The sequence below is a fragment of the Diadema antillarum genome, unplaced genomic scaffold (genome assembly GCF_040938485.1).
Source record: "Diadema antillarum isolate AM-2024a unplaced genomic scaffold, OU_Dant_1.0 seq00000068_RagTag, whole genome shotgun sequence".
In the NCBI taxonomy this organism is placed as follows: domain Eukaryota; kingdom Metazoa; phylum Echinodermata; class Echinoidea; order Diadematoida; family Diadematidae; genus Diadema; species Diadema antillarum.
Window position 1 is genome coordinate 762,123 of NW_027271167.1, and position 20,981 is coordinate 783,103.

At 40.0% G+C, this 20,981-nt stretch overlaps 1 protein-coding gene across 1 annotated transcript; it reads left to right on the plus strand.

The window, feature by feature from the left end:
• The first annotated feature begins 969 nt into the window (after positions 1-969).
• Positions 970-20,533, plus strand: LOC139725911 (epithelial cell-transforming sequence 2 oncogene-like). Its single transcript, XM_071636989.1, has 21 exons — positions 970-1,266; positions 2,090-2,125; positions 3,717-3,956; positions 4,438-4,575; positions 5,214-5,316; positions 5,879-6,087; positions 6,837-6,973; positions 7,438-7,570; positions 8,151-8,266; positions 9,264-9,442; positions 10,249-10,341; positions 11,103-11,294; positions 11,736-11,842; positions 12,559-12,693; positions 13,913-14,149; positions 14,668-14,885; positions 15,518-15,665; positions 16,716-16,946; positions 18,086-18,246; positions 19,287-19,459; positions 20,403-20,533. The coding sequence occupies exons 1-21, from the start codon at positions 970-972 to the stop codon at positions 20,531-20,533; spliced, it is 3,414 nt and encodes a 1,137-aa protein (XP_071493090.1).
• Positions 20,534-20,981: the final 448 nt, after the last annotated feature.

Genomic DNA, 20,981 nt, shown 5'->3' on the forward strand with positions numbered 1-20,981 from the left:
CTCGGCAATGATTTTGCAAGCATCTTGATGAAGTTGATCTGCTGTACACAGACATTAATTTTAGAGATATTTCAATCCATGTTCAGATAAGTCAAACAAAGCAGCAACAATTTTCATCGAATAAACCAAAATACAGAGAGCTATATGCTATCTCGAAGTTTCATATTTTTATTAAAATGGTAACATCAGTAACAACTAATAGTGACAATCGCTTGTGCAAATCATGATGGGAGTGAGGTCAATTTCTTGATAATTCCCCTTATGCTCTAAACATTTTCCATGACAACCTGTGGAAAATCCTCATATTGTGAAACAAAAATATTGATTGCCATGACAATATCAAATAGGAGATAATTTTCTACGTGTATGATCGTTGTACAAACGATTTCCTTACTCTTATTGGTTTGTCATTGTAAAAAAAAAAAAAAAAAAAAAAAAAAAATGTCACTTACCAAGTACACTGTCACTAGCTTTACCGGTACATAAAAAGTGTCACTTTACAGATACAAGTTTGATTGCTTGATAGTTTTCAAAAGCATGTATTTCCAGTTACAACTTTTCGCCGAATGCAGTAGTACTACTACATGTATATTTATCAGAATTTGAGGTCATGATACTTCTAGGCTGAAAGAAGAAGAAGAAAGAAAACTGTATGTAGGTGGTAGGCCTGTAACAGTCTGACGCTTCAAGTCATTTTAGTTTTAGCAGTCTCAATCATCAAAAGTTATTAACGGTAATATGCGCCCTCTACAGTTTGTACGTTGAAACACGTAATTATTTGAGCTATCTAGTTGCATTCAATACACTTGACGACGAGAGACGCTTCCAGCCTTACTTTGCTTTGGATTTTGTGTACCTAAATCAAAATGTTCTGTTATCTAAATTGTCACTTGAAATTCCACCAGAAATTAAGTGCTTCCACGAAGCTGTCGTAAAGACATATCAAATTGACCGTGCCGTGCCGTCAAAATGTCAAGTTTTTCAACGAAGCAGTTGCCGAGGCCAAGCAGCGCAGGTAGCAATCCGCTGACTAGGTCGCTGCCGTCCTCATCTCCGGGAGCGGGCGGGGCGACATCGGCTGGCAGGGTGCTCCAGTACCGGGCGCTTCACACTGGGGATCGCTCACTGAAAAAGACGGCTCAAGTGTCGCCCCTTCAGATGAGTACTCCCAACACAAGAACCGACACAGCATCGTTTAAGACTCACAAGTTCAAAGCAAGGCACAGTCAGTGGACCCCTATTTTGCATAAGCCATCAAATGAGCAGGTAATCTCATTCTCAGTTCTCACTAATCTCAGACTCAGAGTAAGATTGACGAGCGAGGCTCGAGGCTGTCTCTACTCGGCTTCTAGAGTCTAGTAAAACACTAACAGTAGAGTCAATAGTTACAGTTTTATAAGTACGGTAGGTCTAACGTTAATGATTATGATTAAGTTAGATAAAGTCACATCTGCTTTTGAAGATTCAATAAATGTAGTCACCGATCGTAGAGTACTAAGTTCTAGTAGTAACCCTGGGGCGCTCCTTACGTGTCCTTAAGTTGTACACAGTTATTGGTGTTCAGGCTGTGTTTCGCAGTTATTCTGGTAGAAACCCTAGTTGACCGAAAGATCGGTCTGTATCTGGTTGTGGGGGATATGTTCCGCGGAGACTGCGTCTGGCTTCACAGATGTCTCTGCTCTGGAGGAGAGCGATAACTTCAAAAAAATAAAAGACTCCTCCGGACAGACGGATCTTTCTGTCTATTCTAGTAGTAACCCCAGCGCGGGGCGCTGTTTTTGGTTGCTGGTGCAGTTATTCTAGTAGGTGTCTGAAGTAGTTTCAATAATGGTGTTGACTTCTGAGCTTTTTAGTTTTAACGTTATGACCATCGCCACATTCACTCACAGAGTCAAAAAGGATGCATTAAAATAGTGCCATTACGTTAACATTTTAATGACGCCTTGGATTTCTAGATTCTACATTCTAGCTACATTGTAATTATGTTATGTCAGATCTTGAAATGATTGTTTGTCAAATCTTAGATTTCTAAGCAAAACCATTATTTTCTGTATGTATTTCTTTCTCCTTATTGACCTTATCTCTCCAGCTGTACCTAGAAAGAAGAGATCTGGTTGCTCATTGGGTAAGTAGACTAACAGTGGTGCAGAGTGTTGCAGAGATATTGCAGCCAATGTCCTATTCAAAACAAGGGAGAAATAGCCCCTTTTCTTAGAGGGGAGGGGGCTAGGGCTGGTTTTTGGTGATTTTAGTGATCATGTTTTTACCATGAAATGTTAAATCAAATCAACTCAGAATTTTTGTTGTAAATTTGTTGTAAATTTTGTTGTAAATTTGTTGTAAATTTTGTTTGTAAATTTTCAAAATGTTTAACCAATTAAATATAATTTTGTCAGCAACTTACAGGAAATAATTTGTCACAGGAGCATAGAATTGTGATATGCTCGACATGTTCTTTATATGTCGCTACTCCCATAGATGCGAGTTTGAGAAGTATATTGGTTTTCATGCTTTTACAAGGATGTGACCAAGCCGTTTCAGCCAATTGATATTTCAAGCACAATTTGTGGCATTTGGCTTATTTTGTTTGAATTGTGTAATCACAAATTACTATGTTTAGTATGTCATGATCAAAAAGAAATTTTGTGAAATGAGAAAGGTTATAGCTTGTTTTATCTTTCTCAGGTGCTTTCCAAAACTATATTACAGGATTGTAGACATATGTGACCCGCTAAGACAACAAAAAGGTCCTAAAGTCGCGCACGGTCGAAGCCGTGAAAATCGAGTTTGAAGTCAGAGCATTAAAATTGGTCAAAACTTACGATTTTCTGATTTTGATATATTATTGGAGTCTAACATGTCTTCTATCATCTGTCGAAATTTTGAAGCAAAATGATGAAAGGAAAGATTAAAAAATAGCCTTTTTCTGAGCCATGTTTTTTGGCGTTTCAACGAAGCAGAAACTGATTCGAAAATTTGGATTGAGCGCCACAGATAGGTTCCGCCCCTAACAACGACCAGAGTGATCTCATTGGTCAGTTTGCTGCTTGCTGCTAACCGAAGCGTGAAGCTCGCACACTGCCCAGTCGACTGGTGCGTGCGGGCGGGGTGCGCTATGCTCAGCCGCTTCTCACATCCTGGTCACTGATTGGTTGGTGAGGAGACCGCCGACACTGATGTGCTTGAATGAACTTTTTGGGGGTTGCAAGGGCTTACCTTCTATTGTCCAGAGGTGAAAACTGACTTGCGTGTCCCTTGATCGCGATTGCGTCGAAAGGAAGACTTTAGGGCACTTTTCTCGAAACAGTGATTTTCCAGACGTCTCGACATGCTCTCTTTTAAACATCGATATCTCCGCAGCCGATTATTTTTATAAAATGTGTTATATATCAATATAAAGCAGAAATATTAGTGGATTATATCATGCAATTTTCAAACAATCGACCTCGCCCGACTTTAGGATCATTTTGTTGTAGCGGGTCACATATGGCCAGCTGCTGAGCGTTTGTGTACAGGATATCTCCTCAGAAATAAGGCTTCCCTCTTTCTGCTCACTGTTATGTGATTTACACTAAAATCTTTCTCTTGTGCCATTGTTTCAGTGGTTCAATATGGCAAAAGAAGAAAAAAAATGCCCTCCTACCTCGCTCTTACCACACCCCTACCCTTCATAGGCATGATACTCAATTAATGCCATTTTCCACTCACCTGCCCAGTTTGATCTGTGGACCGACTCCCAGCGCAAGCGCTTTCTCCAGTTCCTGCTGGTGCACTGCCAGCGCAGCCAGCTGCTCTTCCTCCAGCAGTTCTTCGACAGCGCCATCCCGCTTACCCACGTGGATTTCACCAAGATGCTGCCCCGCTTCCTCTGCCTCCACATCTTCTCCTTCCTGGACCCCCGCAGCCTGAGCCGGGCAGCGACGGTGTGCTGGCATTGGAAGTTCTTCACGGAGCAGGTAGGTTGTCGTCATCATGGGAGTGCAATGTCAGGGTGTGGCGTGTGGAACAAGTGGTATTCTTGTTGTTTGAAGATTTGTGGTGGGTCAGACCTGAAGTTCAAAACATATGAGTCCTCAGTCAAAAGATTTCTTGCTGTTGTTTTAATAGCAAAATGAAGTCATAAAGACTGCTTATAGCATGAGTAGGAAGTTTGAATGATACTTCAATTTTCTCCTGCCAACTCTATCTGTTTGCTTTCTCTTTATACTTTATATTTTGGTAAATGTGTATGCATGTTTGCATGTTAGAAGAGCATGCCATCGTAATGATTATTATGATATTGTTGATACACAAAGTGTCACTTCTTTCTCTGATGAAATCACAGTACACTAAACTAGCATGACAGCTTACGGACTGACATGAGAGGAGGTGATCCCTATGGCTACAGTTCCATAACTTCAATTCCTTCCCACACCTTAAATCCTTTTTCCCCCACAGGATGAGCTCTGGATGCCCAAGTGTTTGAGACACGGTTGGCTTCTCCCCTACGTTCCCAGGGAAAACGAGTACGGATCCTGGAAGAAGCACTACATCCGATGTTTCCGGTCCATGGATGTCAGCCAGCCCAATGAGAAGGTAAGGGTGCCTTGTCGCTTCTTCTTGGTAGCACGATTCCAGTGATATCACAGGATGTGAAAGAGCTATTTGATTCTTGAGTCTTATTACAGAAAAGTACACCAGAAACCATGATACATCATACTAGATTGTGTAATTCAACAATAGCAGTGATGATAATGCTGCTGAAGATAGATATCAATGATAGTGGAGGTGATGATGATTATGATGGTATCATTCACGTCAGGCACGTTTGCATGTCTCATTTTGTGAGGTGATGACGGTGCTTACGATGAGGTTGATTTTGATTGTAACGTTGATACCTATGATGGGGTTGAGTGTGATGATGATGGTTATGATAATGATGATGATGACGACGATGACGATGATGATGATGATGATGGTGACAGTGAAGCTGAATGTGACTGTGCTTATATTATTCCTACTGATGATGAGGAGGATGGTGAGTAAGAAAAAGGGCTAGGGGAGAGAAGAATGATTTTTGTGGTATGGTTCTCTTTCACCACACATAGTCATGCTGATCACAAGTCTTGTACAAAGTGATTTAGAATGCTTGTTACAAGACTCCTGAAACACCAATCAGTGATTACCCTTCCATTATCTGTAATCTTTTTTCTATTCCTATTGAATCCTCTCAGTCTGAAAGGTATGGCAAGCTTGGTGACGGCTCCACTCTGGCTGATAAGGAGTATCAGAGGAAACTCAAGGCAGGTAGAACCAAGGAACCAGCCCTCAATCCACGTAAGTGCTCTTTAACATTACATCATGTGTCCTCTCTTCCTAAAAAATAGTAACATGATAATTATGCATTGATTGTTTCAAATCGAATACAGAATTGATATTGTAGATGTACATCAGTGATACATGATAATTCCTGATCAATATTCTTCCATGTAACCCGTAATATTGTTCAAAAAGTCCTTATGTGCTTGAATAATCACGAGAACACATTTTACTGTAGTATTTTACTTTTTTACTTTTAAATATGTGTTTTTGCAAGCCATGAATTCTTGCAATAATTATGTAATTGTTTTGTTTCCTTTTTTGTTTTGATTGAGTATGTCAATTGATGTGTGTTCATATTACTGTTCTCTGTGAAAATTTCCACAAAGCAAAAAGTAGCATGTATAAGATTAAGACAGAACAGTAAAGCACTACTTTTCACCATATCTAAACCAAATGTTCTGCATTTTCTCAGAACCTGCTTTTGTAGAGTTGCAAGTTGATAAGATTGACTTCCAGGAGGCTGTGAAATCACAATCCAATTAAGACTAAATTGTTTGCATTCTTCTGCAAACAACAGATCCATATGACGATAGGGGACCATGGCTGGACCCAGACCCCCGTCCCCAGGACACGGAGAAGGCCTTCCGGGGCATGACGGACACAGCCAGCCCAAACTTTGGCTTCCCGCTGCCCAAGGTCCACCAGAGGTCCTGGACGGAGCCGGCCCGCAAGTTTGAGTACGGCCTTGAGTCCAGCGGGCGCAAGAAGCAGCATCGCGTCGCACAGGTGAGAGATTGTCTGTTACTCCACTAAACAGAATCTGAGAGTAGATCTGTTGTGATGTAAAGACTGTGTCCATTGATGATGTCAGTATAGTATATACCTTTTTTTTTTTTTACCTCAGTGATTATGATTCGAAGTTGTGTTGTGGAATTGTTTAAAAAGGAAAAGGAAAATGAGAGGAAAGATGGAGGAATTTTACCATTCAAAGGAGAAGACTTAAATTGACAATGTATTCAAATTTCTGAGGGAATTATTATTATTATTATCATTATTATTATTATTATTATTATTATTATTATTATTATCATCATTATTATTATTATTATTATTATTATTATTATTATTATTATTATTATTATTATTATTATTATTATTATTGTTATTATTATTATTATTATAGCATATCAGAGGCAACTGTTTGCTTTGTTTAACTTTTACAGACTATACATACTACCTTTCTATTAAAAAATTCTGAACAGAGTAAACTACTTCTACAGTCATATGGCATTTTTTTTTAGAGGACCCTGTGCCAGTGCCACATACTTGAAACAGAGCTATCATGACAGATTTCGATGGAAGAACAAAGAAAATCACAAATTAATCAGTGGCTTAAGAGCATCCTAATGAATGGTACACAGCATGTTGTTTCCATTCCGTGTCAGTGTCAGTGTCAGTACCAGTAGGAACAGAAACAGAAACAAAGACAAAAAAATGACCCTTTAGCTTTGATGCCCTTTTATACCAATCAAAAGGATGCCGAGGACACGGTGGGTCTGGAGAGGCACATAGCTGCAACCCTGACAGCCCACATCGCAGAGGAGCTCCACGACAATCCAGACGTGATAGCGCAGACCTGGTCCAAGCCCCAGGTCCAGCCAGTCTCCCGAAGGTAGGACCTCCCTGAGAGGGACAGGTCCTCTTCCTCTGTAGTCTTGCAATACTCCTTCTTTGAGTCAGAAAAAAAAAAAAGAGGCCATTGTACCTTTATTTTTTATAGATGATATGATGAGATGGTCAATATGTGGCTGCTGTGACACTAAATCATTGTGAATGAGTTATTTCAACAGGCCAGAGTCAATGTTTTTGCCACTCCTCATTAAAAAAAAAAAATACAGTATATTTAAATACATTGAAGGTCACTGAAGTTTTGTTTCTTTTATTTTGTTAGTTTACCCTGTTGGCCTGTATTTCCTTGCTATGTCTGTTTTTTTTGTGTTTTTGTTTTGTTTTGTTCTTTTCCTGTAATTGTTCCGAAGTTGTTTTTCTTCAAAATATGAGACATTTCTATAGTGTTCAAACCTCTTGATCTCTCATTTTAGTTAATGAACATGCTCCTCATACATGATTTTTCAGACCAGATCTTTCGCGGGGAGGGGACTACTCAGCATTTCGATCCACCTCAAGACAGGAAGTGGGGTCAAAGATCATAACAGGGGACTCCCCTTTCAGGGTCCTGCTGATATCAAGTGAGGTGCCTGCATACCAAGTAAGTTTTTTTTTCTTCTTCTTCTTCTTCTTATTGTTTTGTTAAGGTTTATTCCCTTCATTTTGGAAATATTGTTTGCTGGGAGACTGTTACCCTTTTCTTACTTCTTTGGCATACCTACAAGAATAGTTTGGTTATCTGTGTCATTTGTTGGGTTTAGATCAGAATTGGGGTTTTTTTTCCAGCCTTGTACATTGAAGTTAAGTGGGGTTACAAATGAACAACTACCGGTATATAAAAATATGTGTATCTATTTCTGGAAATTATCTCAGTAACAGCAATCAGGTCAAGTGAGGCTATATATATTTTGTAATTATTTTTTTTACCATTCTTCTAAACTGCAACCAATGCATTCCTACATATTGTTTACCAAACTGCAAGACATGTTACGTGATGAAATCTGAAAAAAAAACACAACAAAACAAAACAGAGAGATAGAAAGGTAAGCAAAGGGTTGAGTAGACATATGAGGAAAAGGAAGATGAGAAATAGATTTTGTGATAAATTTTGCTGTCACTGTTACTTTGATGATAGGTTTTTCCTTATTTTTAGTCTTTGACGTTTCTAATGGCTATTTCAGCTCCTCGTGTCGGCTGCCAAACCAGATGTTGTGCCAATAGTCTATGAGTATGATGGAACCACGGTCGAGGCCCTGCTTGGGATGCTGGTGTCCACCGTAGGCTCTCACCAGGCAAGGTATCTTAATGGCAATAGTCACATAGACAGTTGGAAGAAGAGTGTATGGAAGGAATGCTAGTAGCCGAGTGTACTGAGTGATAAAACTTCGCTGAGTGTTGGAAGAAAGTGAGGGGTGGAATGATGTAAGGATGATAGGGAAGAGAAGAGAAAGGATGGAAGGAAGGAAGAAAAGAGGAAAAGGGAAAGGAGAGGAGAGAAGAGAAAGAGATATTATACCTATTTGATTGACATGAACTATAGCCCACATGTTTTCACATAGGAACATGTGTGTGGCAAAATTTATAATTGTTCGGGAGTATTATATTTTCCCAGAGTTTTGTGTATTGCTCTAAAACTATTGATGTTACAAAGGGGCAAATCTCTGTTGTTATTGTTACTGTAAAACTAGAAATATTGACCGTCGACAGCATGAAACTTTCACAAATTGGAGGCGGCGGTCTTTTTCGCGGCATGAAACTTTCGTAATTTGCCATTGGCATCCTATGCATTGTGTAGACAAGAACTTTTGTGTGCTTTTTACTTCGCAAATCTTGGGTCCTCGCGTAATTTGCAGCGCGCTTCATGCTCACAAAAATGGTTGATTTTACTGTAATATCATTTTGCTGTTGCCTGTTGTGTGGTTGTGAGTGTTTGACGTTTACCATCTGACATCAGCAAAGCCATCGGCAAAGTTTATAAGGCAGTATCCCATTATTCATCGACCAAGAAATGATAGGTTCCACTTTAATATGCATCCAAAACAAATTTCTTCATATCAAGTGTAGCATGCTATTAAAGGAATTTTACATCAAGCAGTAAGAATACACCGCTTATCCAACCCATTTTAAAAATGTGAAATAATGTCTCCAAACATGCAGATTACATTCTTCCAGTCATTATTTTGCTCTTATGGTTTTGACGTTTTCTACGTTTCTAGTTTCTCCTTTCAATCTTTTCCTCTTCATGCAATTCATACTTTTTACTATAACGGTTTCAATTTTTCTCAAAAATCCAGGAGCATCGGAGTCTTCACCCTAGGAGAGGATGCCCCTCGTCTCGTCAGGGAGACGGCCATCACGGCCGAGATGATCGAACACCCCGACATCAAGCACTTCTGGGAGTCCTTTGCCGAGTGCGTTGATGCGGGGAAAGACGGCGGCTGCATCGATTTCTTCTCACCGCTGGAGGCTACGGGTAAGAATCTCTATTCTCTATGTATTCTTATGAATCAATAAAAATGTCAAGGATCAAATAAAGAGATTGATCGCAAAACAGGATAAGCACCATTTTAACATAAGTCCGTCATCAAATAGAGCATAATAAAACCTTTCCAGTTATACCTCAGTTGCATAACAAGAAATATCCTTGAAGTTATATCCCGTATTTTCTTATCATTTTCTGATTTTTAGATCATTTTGATAGCTAATATCTTACATTGACAAGAATGGCATTAACTCATTTTACAATCGACCTCTTCACATACTGTCATGTATTTCACGTGCGGTCATATTTTGCAAGAATCTTTTTTTTGTGTTTGTTTACTAAAAAATCATGCAAACACAATAAATGCAAAGTACAGTTGTATGTTGTCTCTGTGGTAGGAAATTGCTGACTTTGCTTCTTTGAAAGGGATATGTCAATGCTTGTTTTGCATCCTATCACGGTGGTTCCAGGAATGTGATTTTAGCTACTCCTGATATTGTGTGATAAGTCCTGATCTGTGAGATATGTGATTGCATAAACAAGACACAGTTAATCACTTTCACCTTTTCCTTTTTTTCTTGTAAAATGCAACAGTTATGAAATGATCAAATATGCCATTTACAGGGAACTGAGATCAAGCGAAAACTTAGACACTTTTGAAGATGCAAAATTATTTATGGCAGTATATTTTGCCCACATGATTAGCAACCGCTATTAGAAATGACTTGTCCATATTATGTTACAATGCTGTGTTCCACTATGTTTACTGTGCATTTGGCTTCTCTTTTCTCTTCTAGCTGGTGGTCATGAAATGCTGGCCCAGCTTTCTGCCCTCATTGGTCTGACTTTGTCCAGTCCTGCCTCACTCTCCCCAACCACATTTGACTATGGTAAGCCAAACTTAAAAAGAATTTTCCTCTTCATTGTAATGCTCAAGTGCATTTTCAACTTATATACATGTACATAGAGGTTCAAGGACAACTCACCTGTAGATATCTACAATCTTACAAATGTAGTGAAACTGTGTCATTGATGTACAGTGATGCAGATTTTTCATTTTTCCTTGTGACGGCAGTTATCATTGCTACGGGAAAACCTATGATAGCAGTCAGGCCATTTGGAAAATGCTTTATTTCTGTGGTTTTCATAATGGCACTCGAATACCGTGATGAAATTCAAGAAAAGTCCTTGTCATTATGGAGAAAGCAGTGACTACAATCAAATATTTGAGTGGGTTGCTGTCATATAATTTACACAACAAATAGGAAGGCGACACCAGGGGTGTTGGCCTACATGAAGTAGAGCGTGTGCTTTCTTAGCTTGTCTTCAAATGGAAGCAGACAGTGATAAGAATGTTTTAACTATATACACTGTTTGAATACTGACATACAATGTGGAGTGCACTTCCATACTCTTCAAATTGAGGAAGACAGTGTTGGGTGATTCAAGTCTAAATGTTTTAAACACTGACTTGATGTAACAGAAATGTGGTCTCTCATCTTCTGAAAGAAAGGTGACAATAGTGTTGGTTTCCCAAGTTAAGTGTTCACAAATACCAAATCAATGTGAAAAGGAGAAAGTGCAGTGTTTGCTTTATCTCTTGGTGAAGTATCATCCCCCGATTTTGGTCTCCTTCCATTCCGTCCTGCAGTGACGGGAGAGTGGCAGACGTCGAGCCACTCCAGCCCCGCCCGCCCGCCGCACTCCTCCTACTTCCAGCAGCGCCCCCTGCAGGCGTGGCAGGCCCTCGCCGGTCGGGTGGCTGAGACCACGGCCCGCTGTAGGGAGGAGATGCGGGGATTCTTTGTGCAGAGGAGAGAGCAGCTACTGCACAGGGTTACAGGTAGGTGTTGACCAGATTCAAAGGGAGGCATAGGTGATGACCAGATTTAAAGGGAGGCGTATGTGATGACCAGACTTAAAGAAAAAGTATTATATCGCATGACTTGATGCAGAAGATGCTAAATATATTTGATATTTGTTTGAAGTACTATGTTTAGTGGAAATTAACTGTACTATCATCATCTCCATTTGATGATGATGATGATGGTGATGATGATGATGATGATGATGATGATGATGATGTTAATATTTAATGTTTGCAGTTTTTATTATTGTTATTATTATCATCATCATTATCATCAATATTTTGGGGGATTATCATTATTCTCATCTTACCATCATCATAGTCATCACCATCATCAACAGCAGCTGGGGCTGAGGCTCTATCATTGCTATTGTCATTGTTTAGCTGCAATCTTACATTTTCCCTTCCCGCTCACAGGTGATGTAGTAATGCAGGAGCTAGGTGAGGATGGCCTGGGGCTGGCGGATGATGTCATGACCAGCCTGAGAGAAGCCCTAGAGGAGCTGGCCAGGAATCCTGAAGAGGTAAAATGGTCTCTTTTGATGTCGTGTCATGAAACATTATGGAAAATCATCTCATTATTATCAATCTCATCATCATTATCGATCATCACTGCCTTATGTGTGTGTTTTTGTTTTGTTTTTGTTTCGTTTTTTATGTCCACGACCTCTGAAAACTATTAGACAAGAGGAGAATTGAGTTCAGAGAGTTTGCATATGATAGCTAGATGTGAGGAGCACATGATTTTGCTTAATCCAACATTGTATTTGAGTTAGAAATGCAGTTTGATCATAAACTGATAGATGATGAAAAGAATGGGTGCTACTGTGAAAACAAATGTTCAAGGAGCAGTTACAAAAGCCCTTGTTTCTTTCTATGTTTTTCAATTTCTATTAAAGACTCCTGCATGGTCATAGTAACTTGTGCTGTTGAACATGATGAATATGTCATGCTTTAGTTGCCTTTTCTTGCATATTTTTTTCTTGATTGGGAATTTTTGTGGCTAGTACTTTGTTCATCAATTTTCATGAATTGTCAGGATGTTTTTTATCCTAGTGATTTTTGTCCTACCCTCTATTGTGGAAATGCATTGAACAGAGTTGCGAAAGTTGCAGTTTTGCAATTGGTCTGTTTTGTTATGTGCAGATATTAGGAAGTGAGTATCATGTGAGAATTACTGTTCTTCTTCTCCTCTCTCTTAACCCCCCCCCCCCCCCCCCACCAATTCTTGAAACTGTAGCCAAACCCAGCAGCTTTCCTTGGTAGGACTCTCATCAACATCTCCAGCAGGTCTGAAGAAAATGGCCCTGGACAGACAAATGGTTTGGTGCCAGACACGAGTAAACCGAGCAAGATGCCATCTGGACTGAAATTGGTAAGAATCTGTTTGATGTTACACATTTGATATGCATCTGGTCGCAGAGAAGATTCTGTGTAATTTCATAAGTTATCTTTCAGCAGCGTCAGATGGTGTCAAAACCTGTTAGGGTTGTACTTCAGTATCTTTGCTTATGGCAGTGTTCCCAAATAAATGAATGCTTGATATTCTTTCACAATAAAATGAAAAAAACAAAAAAGAACAAAACAAGTAGTTTGATCGAACCTTGGGAGGCATTGCCTTCAACTATGTTTGTTTGTTTGTTTGTTTTTAAACCTGGTTGTGCAAGATTACTTTATTTGCTGAAGATGACAAAACAGTAGCAGTATGGTGATGAGTTGATCACCAGAACATCCAATATTTGTAAGTGGACTGAGATGGTGCCTCATTTGGTGAAATCACAGCAACACCAATCATGTGTACTAGGAAAGTCCCAGAATCCAGCAAGACATGAGTTTTAACAGCTGCCTGGAAAATATATCAACTTTTAAAGTTCATTTCACAGAGATCTATATGCTTCATATTTGTCAATTCTGATTCAATCTTTCAGGGGCATTGAAAAACTTTCTGAAGTCTTTGTCTGGCATTTCATAAGCCATCTAATGTCATAAACTATTTTGTTTATTTTTTGATTTATTTATTTATTCATTCATTCATTCATTCATTTATTCATTCATTCATTCATCTATCTATCTATCTATCTATCTATCTATCTATCTATCTATCTATCTATCTATCTATCTATCTATTTAATTCATTTATTTATTATGTCTTCTGTAAAAGCAGGGTAGTCCCATTCTGAGCCACAAAGGCCTGCTTTATAAGGAAGCCCCGCATCAGACATATTACAGTATTACATTATCAGGGGCCCGTTTCATAAAACTTGTTATCAGTGACAACTGCCACATTTCTATGACAAATTTGCTCTCAGCCAATCAGATGCAAGGAATTCAGTAGCTTGTCACATCTATGACAACTTGTCACTGATGACAAGTTTTATGAAACGGGCCCCAAGTGTACACATTCAGTCAAACCATCCACTACTAATGCCATCTTTTCCATGTGAGGTGATGAGTTTTGTCCCACTTTGTGGACAATAATTTCAGTGCTCTTTGTATATTTATAAACAGACAAAGAGAGATAGTTCTGACTCATATTCCATCATTTTTGAAACCCTATCTTTCCTCTAAAAAATAAAAAAAAACACACAAAAAAGGCGGGTCTCCATGGCGATGACCTGTCTATGGATGAAGAGATCGCCGAGAGCATCGACGAAGACATTCAGGAGGAGATTGAGGACGAACTGGACGTTGAGTCCATCTCAGGACATGTGCGGCCTCCGGGCAAAGCTGACAGTCTCAAGGCCACATCAGCCTCACGTCTCAGTACGGGAAATCCAACGAGGACACACTTCCAGCCTCTAACTATGCAACAGACATTCCAAACTATGCAGGTAACGAGGAGTGTCTGCGATCATGAAATCGAAATCGAGATGCCTGGCAGACCCATATGATAGCCATACCTCACCTATGCACATGTTCTTGGAATGTGTGTAAATGTATGATTAGAATGTAATAATCAACCCTGAGGAGGTTGCAGAAATTGGTGGTAGTATGTGAAGAGTGTTCCACAGAATATGCGGAAGGCTTCCGAAATCTACAATCCAAGCGGAATGCTTGAATGACACCTCTGTGTATCGTGGCAATACTATTGAAGCTGAATGAATTCTTACTGAGCACTGTAATGAAGACATGTTTGGGTTATAGTTCTGCAAAATCATGTCCTCTGTGGATATTGTACAAAGTGTGACAGCAATATCTGGACCCATCAAAGTGTCGTCTAATTTTCTGTGTAAATAAACGGGAAAAAAGGTTCCAACTGCTAGTCATTAGATGGAATGTAGATTTCAATCTTACTCTTTGGAATCTCATGAATGTCTGCACTCTGATTAATCTTTGTGTTTGCACTCAGCTCACTACACCCCCAGGGAAGACCCAATCAGAACGCAGGAAAGCAGTGGCCAACGAGCTGCTGGAAACGGAGCGTGTCTACGTGCGCAGGCTGAACATCGTCCACAACGTCTACTACCAGAGACTCGCGGCGGCGCTGCGGTCGAATCACGCCATCATCGGTCAGACAAACCTCAATCTCATCTTCACCGACCCAAACAACATTCTCAGCGCAACAAAGTGAGTTTGAGTTGGAAGTCATCTTGCATTACCATTGAAGAAGCTATTAAGAATGTGAGCAACCAGGACCAATAGCTGTGAAGACTAATTCACACCATCTAGTAAATACAACTGAGTTCTATGTGATCTCTGCTGCTCTGACCAAAGAAGAAAATCAATAATATGTCAATATGTCGCAAGTCCATGTTCATATCTGTTTTTAATCAACCGGTCCGTTGTGGTCAATTACACAAGATGACTGACATACATGCTGTATGAGTGTGCTGAACAAATACTTAAAGTCTAGTGCATGTTGCTTTAAATCAATGCTGAATCACCTGACTCGAGTGCATGTTTGCCATTGGCTATATTGGGTCTAGGGCAATTGTCCCTTGCCCTGACCCTAACCCTAATCCTGAACCTAATCCTAACCCTAACCCAAACTCTCACCCTAAACCTAACCCTAACCCTAATCTTTACTCTAACCTTATCACCAACTAGTATTTAGCAAGGTCCACAGGGGGTAATTGCCCTGATACAGCTACATCCTTCAACTTATCCTATGAAATGTCACCCCCCCCCCCTTTACACCTACCTGGTGCATTTACCCTTTCTCCCCTCCCACCCCCCCCCCCCTCCCCTTCCCCTCCCAGGGGTCTCTATGAGGAGCTGAAGGGACGCCTGGAGAGCTGGAGTGCCCAGCAGTGCCTGGGGGACTGCTTCGTCAAGTTCCAGTCTAAACTCAAGGCCTACACCAACTTCCACAACAACTATGCAATCATTCTCTCAACCATCGACAAGGTCAGCTTGCTTTGCCTGTTAACCTGTTAAGGACGGGCTAATTTTGCTACAACATGCATTTCCCATAGACACTTGCCCGAGTATACTCCGGACTCATCCCCAATGGGTTAAAGTGAAAACATAGCTCACATACACCTGTAGAGACTGTTGAATTTTACTTTATACTGGAGACATATGCAAAAGAAATGTGTGATGACGCTTTGATAACACAATTTCAATTGGGTAGTGACGAAAATGTGAAATATTACTCAAAAAGGTACACCAGAAGTATTGTCATCTAAGGGCACACCAGATCGTGGTTGTTACATGATGTTTTATATTCAGTGACATCGATTACAATATATCAGGCCATAGCAGTATCCGTCATGCGAGAGTGAATCGCATACTGCAGCTTGTGAGCTGCATGTGATTTAGTGCTACACTGCTAGGGCACAATTTGGTCATCTTGTACTGGTAACGTTCTACCAAACCACTGCCGCATGGGGATCGCGCTTCAGGAATAGAAGTTGTCTAATACTACCACTGAAACTATTTTACACTTACGATCTCTACTCCAAAAACAACTCATCCTGGCAGATCTTGTCAGCCGGACAAGTTTCTTGATTGACCCTTTCGATATGTGACGTATGGTACATGTAGGTATTGGATTGTTATATTGTAGTGATTTTTTATGAAATTTTAGTGATATACTTTCACATGAATTGATGGATTGTAGTAATTGTTGTATTAGTGAATGACATGAGAAGAACACTTTAAAGATTACAGTGAAAGACCATATTCCAAGCTTAGTTTTGCTCCACCTTTGTTAGTTTGAAAATTAAAAACAAAAAAATATTTGCCTTTGAAATAGAATGGCAAATTTTTATCACATAGTCTCTCTGGGGGGCTTATCATAAATGTACACAAAGATTATTTGTAAGTAATAGCATCAGCTATCTAAAAGAATTTGTTGCTGATGTATGAAAACTGTGGCACAATCTTTGTGCTGAAAATTATTGTATTTCAAACAGACAAGTTCCATCCACCCGCTTCCTTTTTTCACTCATTCAGTGCCGAGAGCAAGAACCGTCATTCCGGGCCTTCCTGAAGCAGCATGACTGCTCAGCGGCCAGCGAGATGATGACTCTGGACGAGCTGTTGCTAGGCGTGGCCCATCACATTCATCACTACATCCGCCTCCTGCTGGCCCTTCACCACGCCACGCCCGACGACCACCCTGACAACGGTGACTTGCTGACGGCCATTGAGACCTTCCGGCAGCTCCAGGGTATCATTGATCAGGTGAGGAGTTGATGATGACTCCTGACCGATGACACAACATTTGCTCCTGTGACAATTACTCTCGTCTTATTTTCTCCAGGAACTTAGAGTTAGGGTTGTGATAGGGTTTTAGGTTTAGTTTGATCTAAAGATTAGGATTAGGGTTAGAGGGTTTATGTTTGTGGGTAGAATTTATGTTTGGCTTAGAGTGCAGATATTGCATGGGAGCAATTGTCGCAGGAGCAAATGTCATGGAACCCTCCCGACCACAGTGAGATGATTTCAGCACTATACATGTAGATGAAGCAGTCACTGTAACTATCACTTGAGTTTGTTTTTTTTTTAGGGGGGGGGGGGAACTCCATGAAATTTGGAACAATGTTGACACTGTTCTGCTTCTCACCTTATGATATATATAATAATATTTCACTCTTAGACCCACACGTTCAGTTTGTGCAGAATTGTGTGTGTGTGTTTGTGCACATATATACATATTATATGTTTACTGTGAATCTTAAATGCATAATGTCAACGTGGAAGCATATTTTATGAAATATCATAAAAAAGATTATATAATTTCATGCTGTTTGATTTACTAGTTGTGTTCATCATCATGTATCACATTGCAAGTGCTTTGTTAGAGGTGATATAGAAGTGGAGGAGACAGAATTTTCTCAATTCCAGCCTAATTTGGCTACACTTTTTTTGAGGTCCTTATAGAAGGGCAAGCAATTTTTTTTTCCAAATCAGTATCCCTGACTCTCTCTTTCTTTATCTCTCTATCTCTCTCTCTCTCTATCTATCTATCTATCTATCTATCGCTATCTCCCTATCTGTCTATCTATCTATCCATCTATCTATCTATCTATCTATCTATCTATCTATCTATCTATTTCTCCATCTATCTACCTATCTATCTATCTATCTATCCATCTATCTATATATCTATCTATCTATCTATCTATCTATATATCTATTTCTCCATCTATCTATCTATCTATCTATCTATCTATTTCTCCATCTATTTACTGTATCTATCTATCTATCTATCTATCTATCTATCTATCTATCTATCTATCTATCTATCTATTTATCTACCTATCTATCTATCTGGGTATCTATATACATTGTGTATAATAAATCTATCTATGTCTCTGTAGAACAAGCAGCGTGGTGAGAGGGAGCGGGTGCTAAAGGGTCTCCAGAAGCGCATCGTTGGCTGCCCCAGCCTCCTGGAGGCCAACCGATTCCTCATCAGGCAGGAGACTGTGGCACTCCTGGAAGCTGTCACTCCCAGCAAGTCGAGCGACATCCCAAAAGGGTGGGTACCTGCTAGTAAAGTGGATTTGAGTGCAGTAGATAAGAGTCCCAACAGGGTATGCATTGTAGCTATAAAAGTGTATTTTAGCAGTTAATATACAAATAGTGAATGGTCACTGGTGCAATGATACGAGATTTCACGACGAGGTGAAGCCAAGTCAAATAGTGCGTCTCATCATTCACAGAGTGCGAAATCTTGTTCCATTGCACGAGTAAACACTATTTGTTTATACAAGACCTCAGACATCAACAGATGTGGTCTGCACAGATTCTTATATTTAGTACAGAAATGGCAACCATATTTTTTTTCTTCAATGGTGAATGAATGGCGCACGCGAGAGTGATCGGTTGAAGTTGTTGACGGTAAAATGAGTGATTGAATGTGCACGGGCCTTGTGACTGACTGTGTGCGAGTGCAGCAAGAGGTTTGTTTACTCTAACAGAGCTGTGCTGTGGAACAAAAACTATGGGTTGATTGTGACTTTATACAGGAGTCAATAGAAGTTGGTGATGTCAGCTGTGCGCTATCCATTTTTGCTCAATCAAAATTGCACAACTAAACAGCAAGATTGTGCAGTGTCACTTTTAACTGCATGTCACATGATCATATTCATGTATATAGCTCACCAGCAGGAAATGCTCGAATATGGATTCATTTTAAAGAGCTTTTGAATCAAGAACAAGTTATCATTGGAGTAATTGTTGCGTTGCTTCAGTTATCATCAGCTTGTTTCTGTGAAGTGATGGTATGGTCTGTATGTGACTTTTCATGTAAAGGTTTATTTAAGATTCACAGAAGAGTTATTCTCTGAAAACTTTGTAACATCTGGTGCTCTGACCCACTGAGCTATGGCAGGCCCTAGTGCAATGTTTAATCCGAGAAACCCCTAAATTCTCAATTATTGTGTGGTCAGAAACTTACTTAACCCTGATATAAACCCAAAGGATAGAAATCAACGTTGGAATAATTGCAAGGGATCACCGAAATGATGCAGATCTTTGAACAGTTGATTCTTTAAAATTTCGTTTATTTTCCTCCAGGGCCGTAAAGCATGTCAATGACCTCTGTCTCTTCCTGTTCAACGATGCTCTGGTCGTCACCCACCAAGGGTCGCGGCACGTGCCTTACACCCGGCGGTCAGAGATCTTCTATAAGTTTGTGGTGGCTCTGAGTCTGAGTAGACTGCAGGTGGTGGATGTGCCTGACTCAAAGTGTGAGTATAGAATGCAAGGGGGAGGAAAAACTAACCCTTTCTTGTCCCTGGGGTGACAAGATCTTGTATCTCACAAACCATGGATTTTCAGGACAGGAAAAATGCTTAATTTTCGCAGAATTTTAAATATTTTGATGTCGGGTGATGTAGAAGCATTGCTTTGGATTACATTCATATTTGTAATGTTTTAAAACTCAAATCAGTAATTCTTATATTCAAAACTGAGTTAGGACCTTTTTGAATGTATGCCCACTAAGATATGAACCCCTTGATGATGCCTCAGTTACCACTGAGAGTCAGTATTCTGTTTTCCCTGAAAGACTATTTCCAACACACACATATACAATGCATTTATTCTGTTGTTTGTTTGATTGCTTGGAGCACAGAAAATAAAACAAAGGCTACAATTCGATGTTCATGCTGTCTTTGTCTTGGCTGTAGATATAGCAAACTAAATCATATGTGTGCTTTTGTTCCTAATATTTTGTTCTTGAAGGTTAATCAGAGCAGCATGCACGAGCAAAAACTGAATGTACGTGACATGCTGTGCAGTTGTTATGGACCGATACAATACAGTATTTTACAGTGGTTAAAACAACGAGAGTTTATTGTTGTGTGGTGTGGTACAGCTTTGACAAGTCGTGGATTTTTTTTTTAAAGACACCATCAAATTTGGGCCTCACTTCATAAATGATGTTAGGATAGCAATTCTTGCTAGAATGCCAACTTCTTGTAACATTAGCCGATCAGGAAGCAGGATTCTTGTCGCTACCATGACAATTGCCATTACAGAAAGAGTTGCCATCATGTTAACTTTTTTTTAACCTGTTCTGAGCCAATGTGTCAAATGTGCCTGAATTTTATACACATAACCTATGGACAGAAGATGAATGTGGCATGCAGAGGGTTATAATGAAAAGGAACCATGGCTTTCCATCTCCAGATATCCAGAACGCGATCCAGCTGGTGTCCCCCAAGAAGAGGCTGCTCTGCTCTGCCGAGGACTACTCCTCCAAGCTGGCCCTGCTCAGCGTTCTGGAGGTGGCCGTTCGGGCAGCGCTGGACCTGGACTGAAGCCCCGCCCACTTTGTACCACCCGCTCGGTGATCTCTATGACCACCGGCCGCCATGATGACAGACTTCGCTGGCAGGGGCACGTAGATTTGTACGTCAAAAGTAGCAGACCACCATCATGTGAGGACGTCAGCACTTCACACACATCACATTCTTCCCCTTACCGCTATATACAGTTAACAACAAAATTATTCATACCCCTGAGAAATCATTAGTTTTGAGCAGATTTCTTACAAGTGAAGGATGGAGTGATGGTGATTGGGTGTTAACTTTTTACTCTTATTTGTCCTCTGTAAATTGACATTAATCCCAGTTTCATCTCATTTGCATAACAATAGATATGTTAAGATAAGACACCCAATCACCCTCACTTCATCCTTTACTTGTGAGAAATCTGCTCAAAACTAAAAATTTCCCAGGGGTATGAATAATTTTGTTGTTAACTGTA

Excerpts from the sequence above, each read along its gene's own strand:
- LOC139725911 (XM_071636989.1), top strand. The coding sequence starts at position 970 with ATGTCAAGTTTTTCAACGAAGCAGTTGCCGAGGCCAAGCAGCGCAGGT. Across the intron at positions 1,267-2,089 it reads ATAAGCCATCAAATGAGCAG|CTGTACCTAGAAAGAAGAGA; the intron begins GTAATCTCATTC and ends TTATCTCTCCAG. Across the intron at positions 7,571-8,150 it reads GTGAGGTGCCTGCATACCAA|CTCCTCGTGTCGGCTGCCAA; the intron begins GTAAGTTTTTTT and ends TGGCTATTTCAG.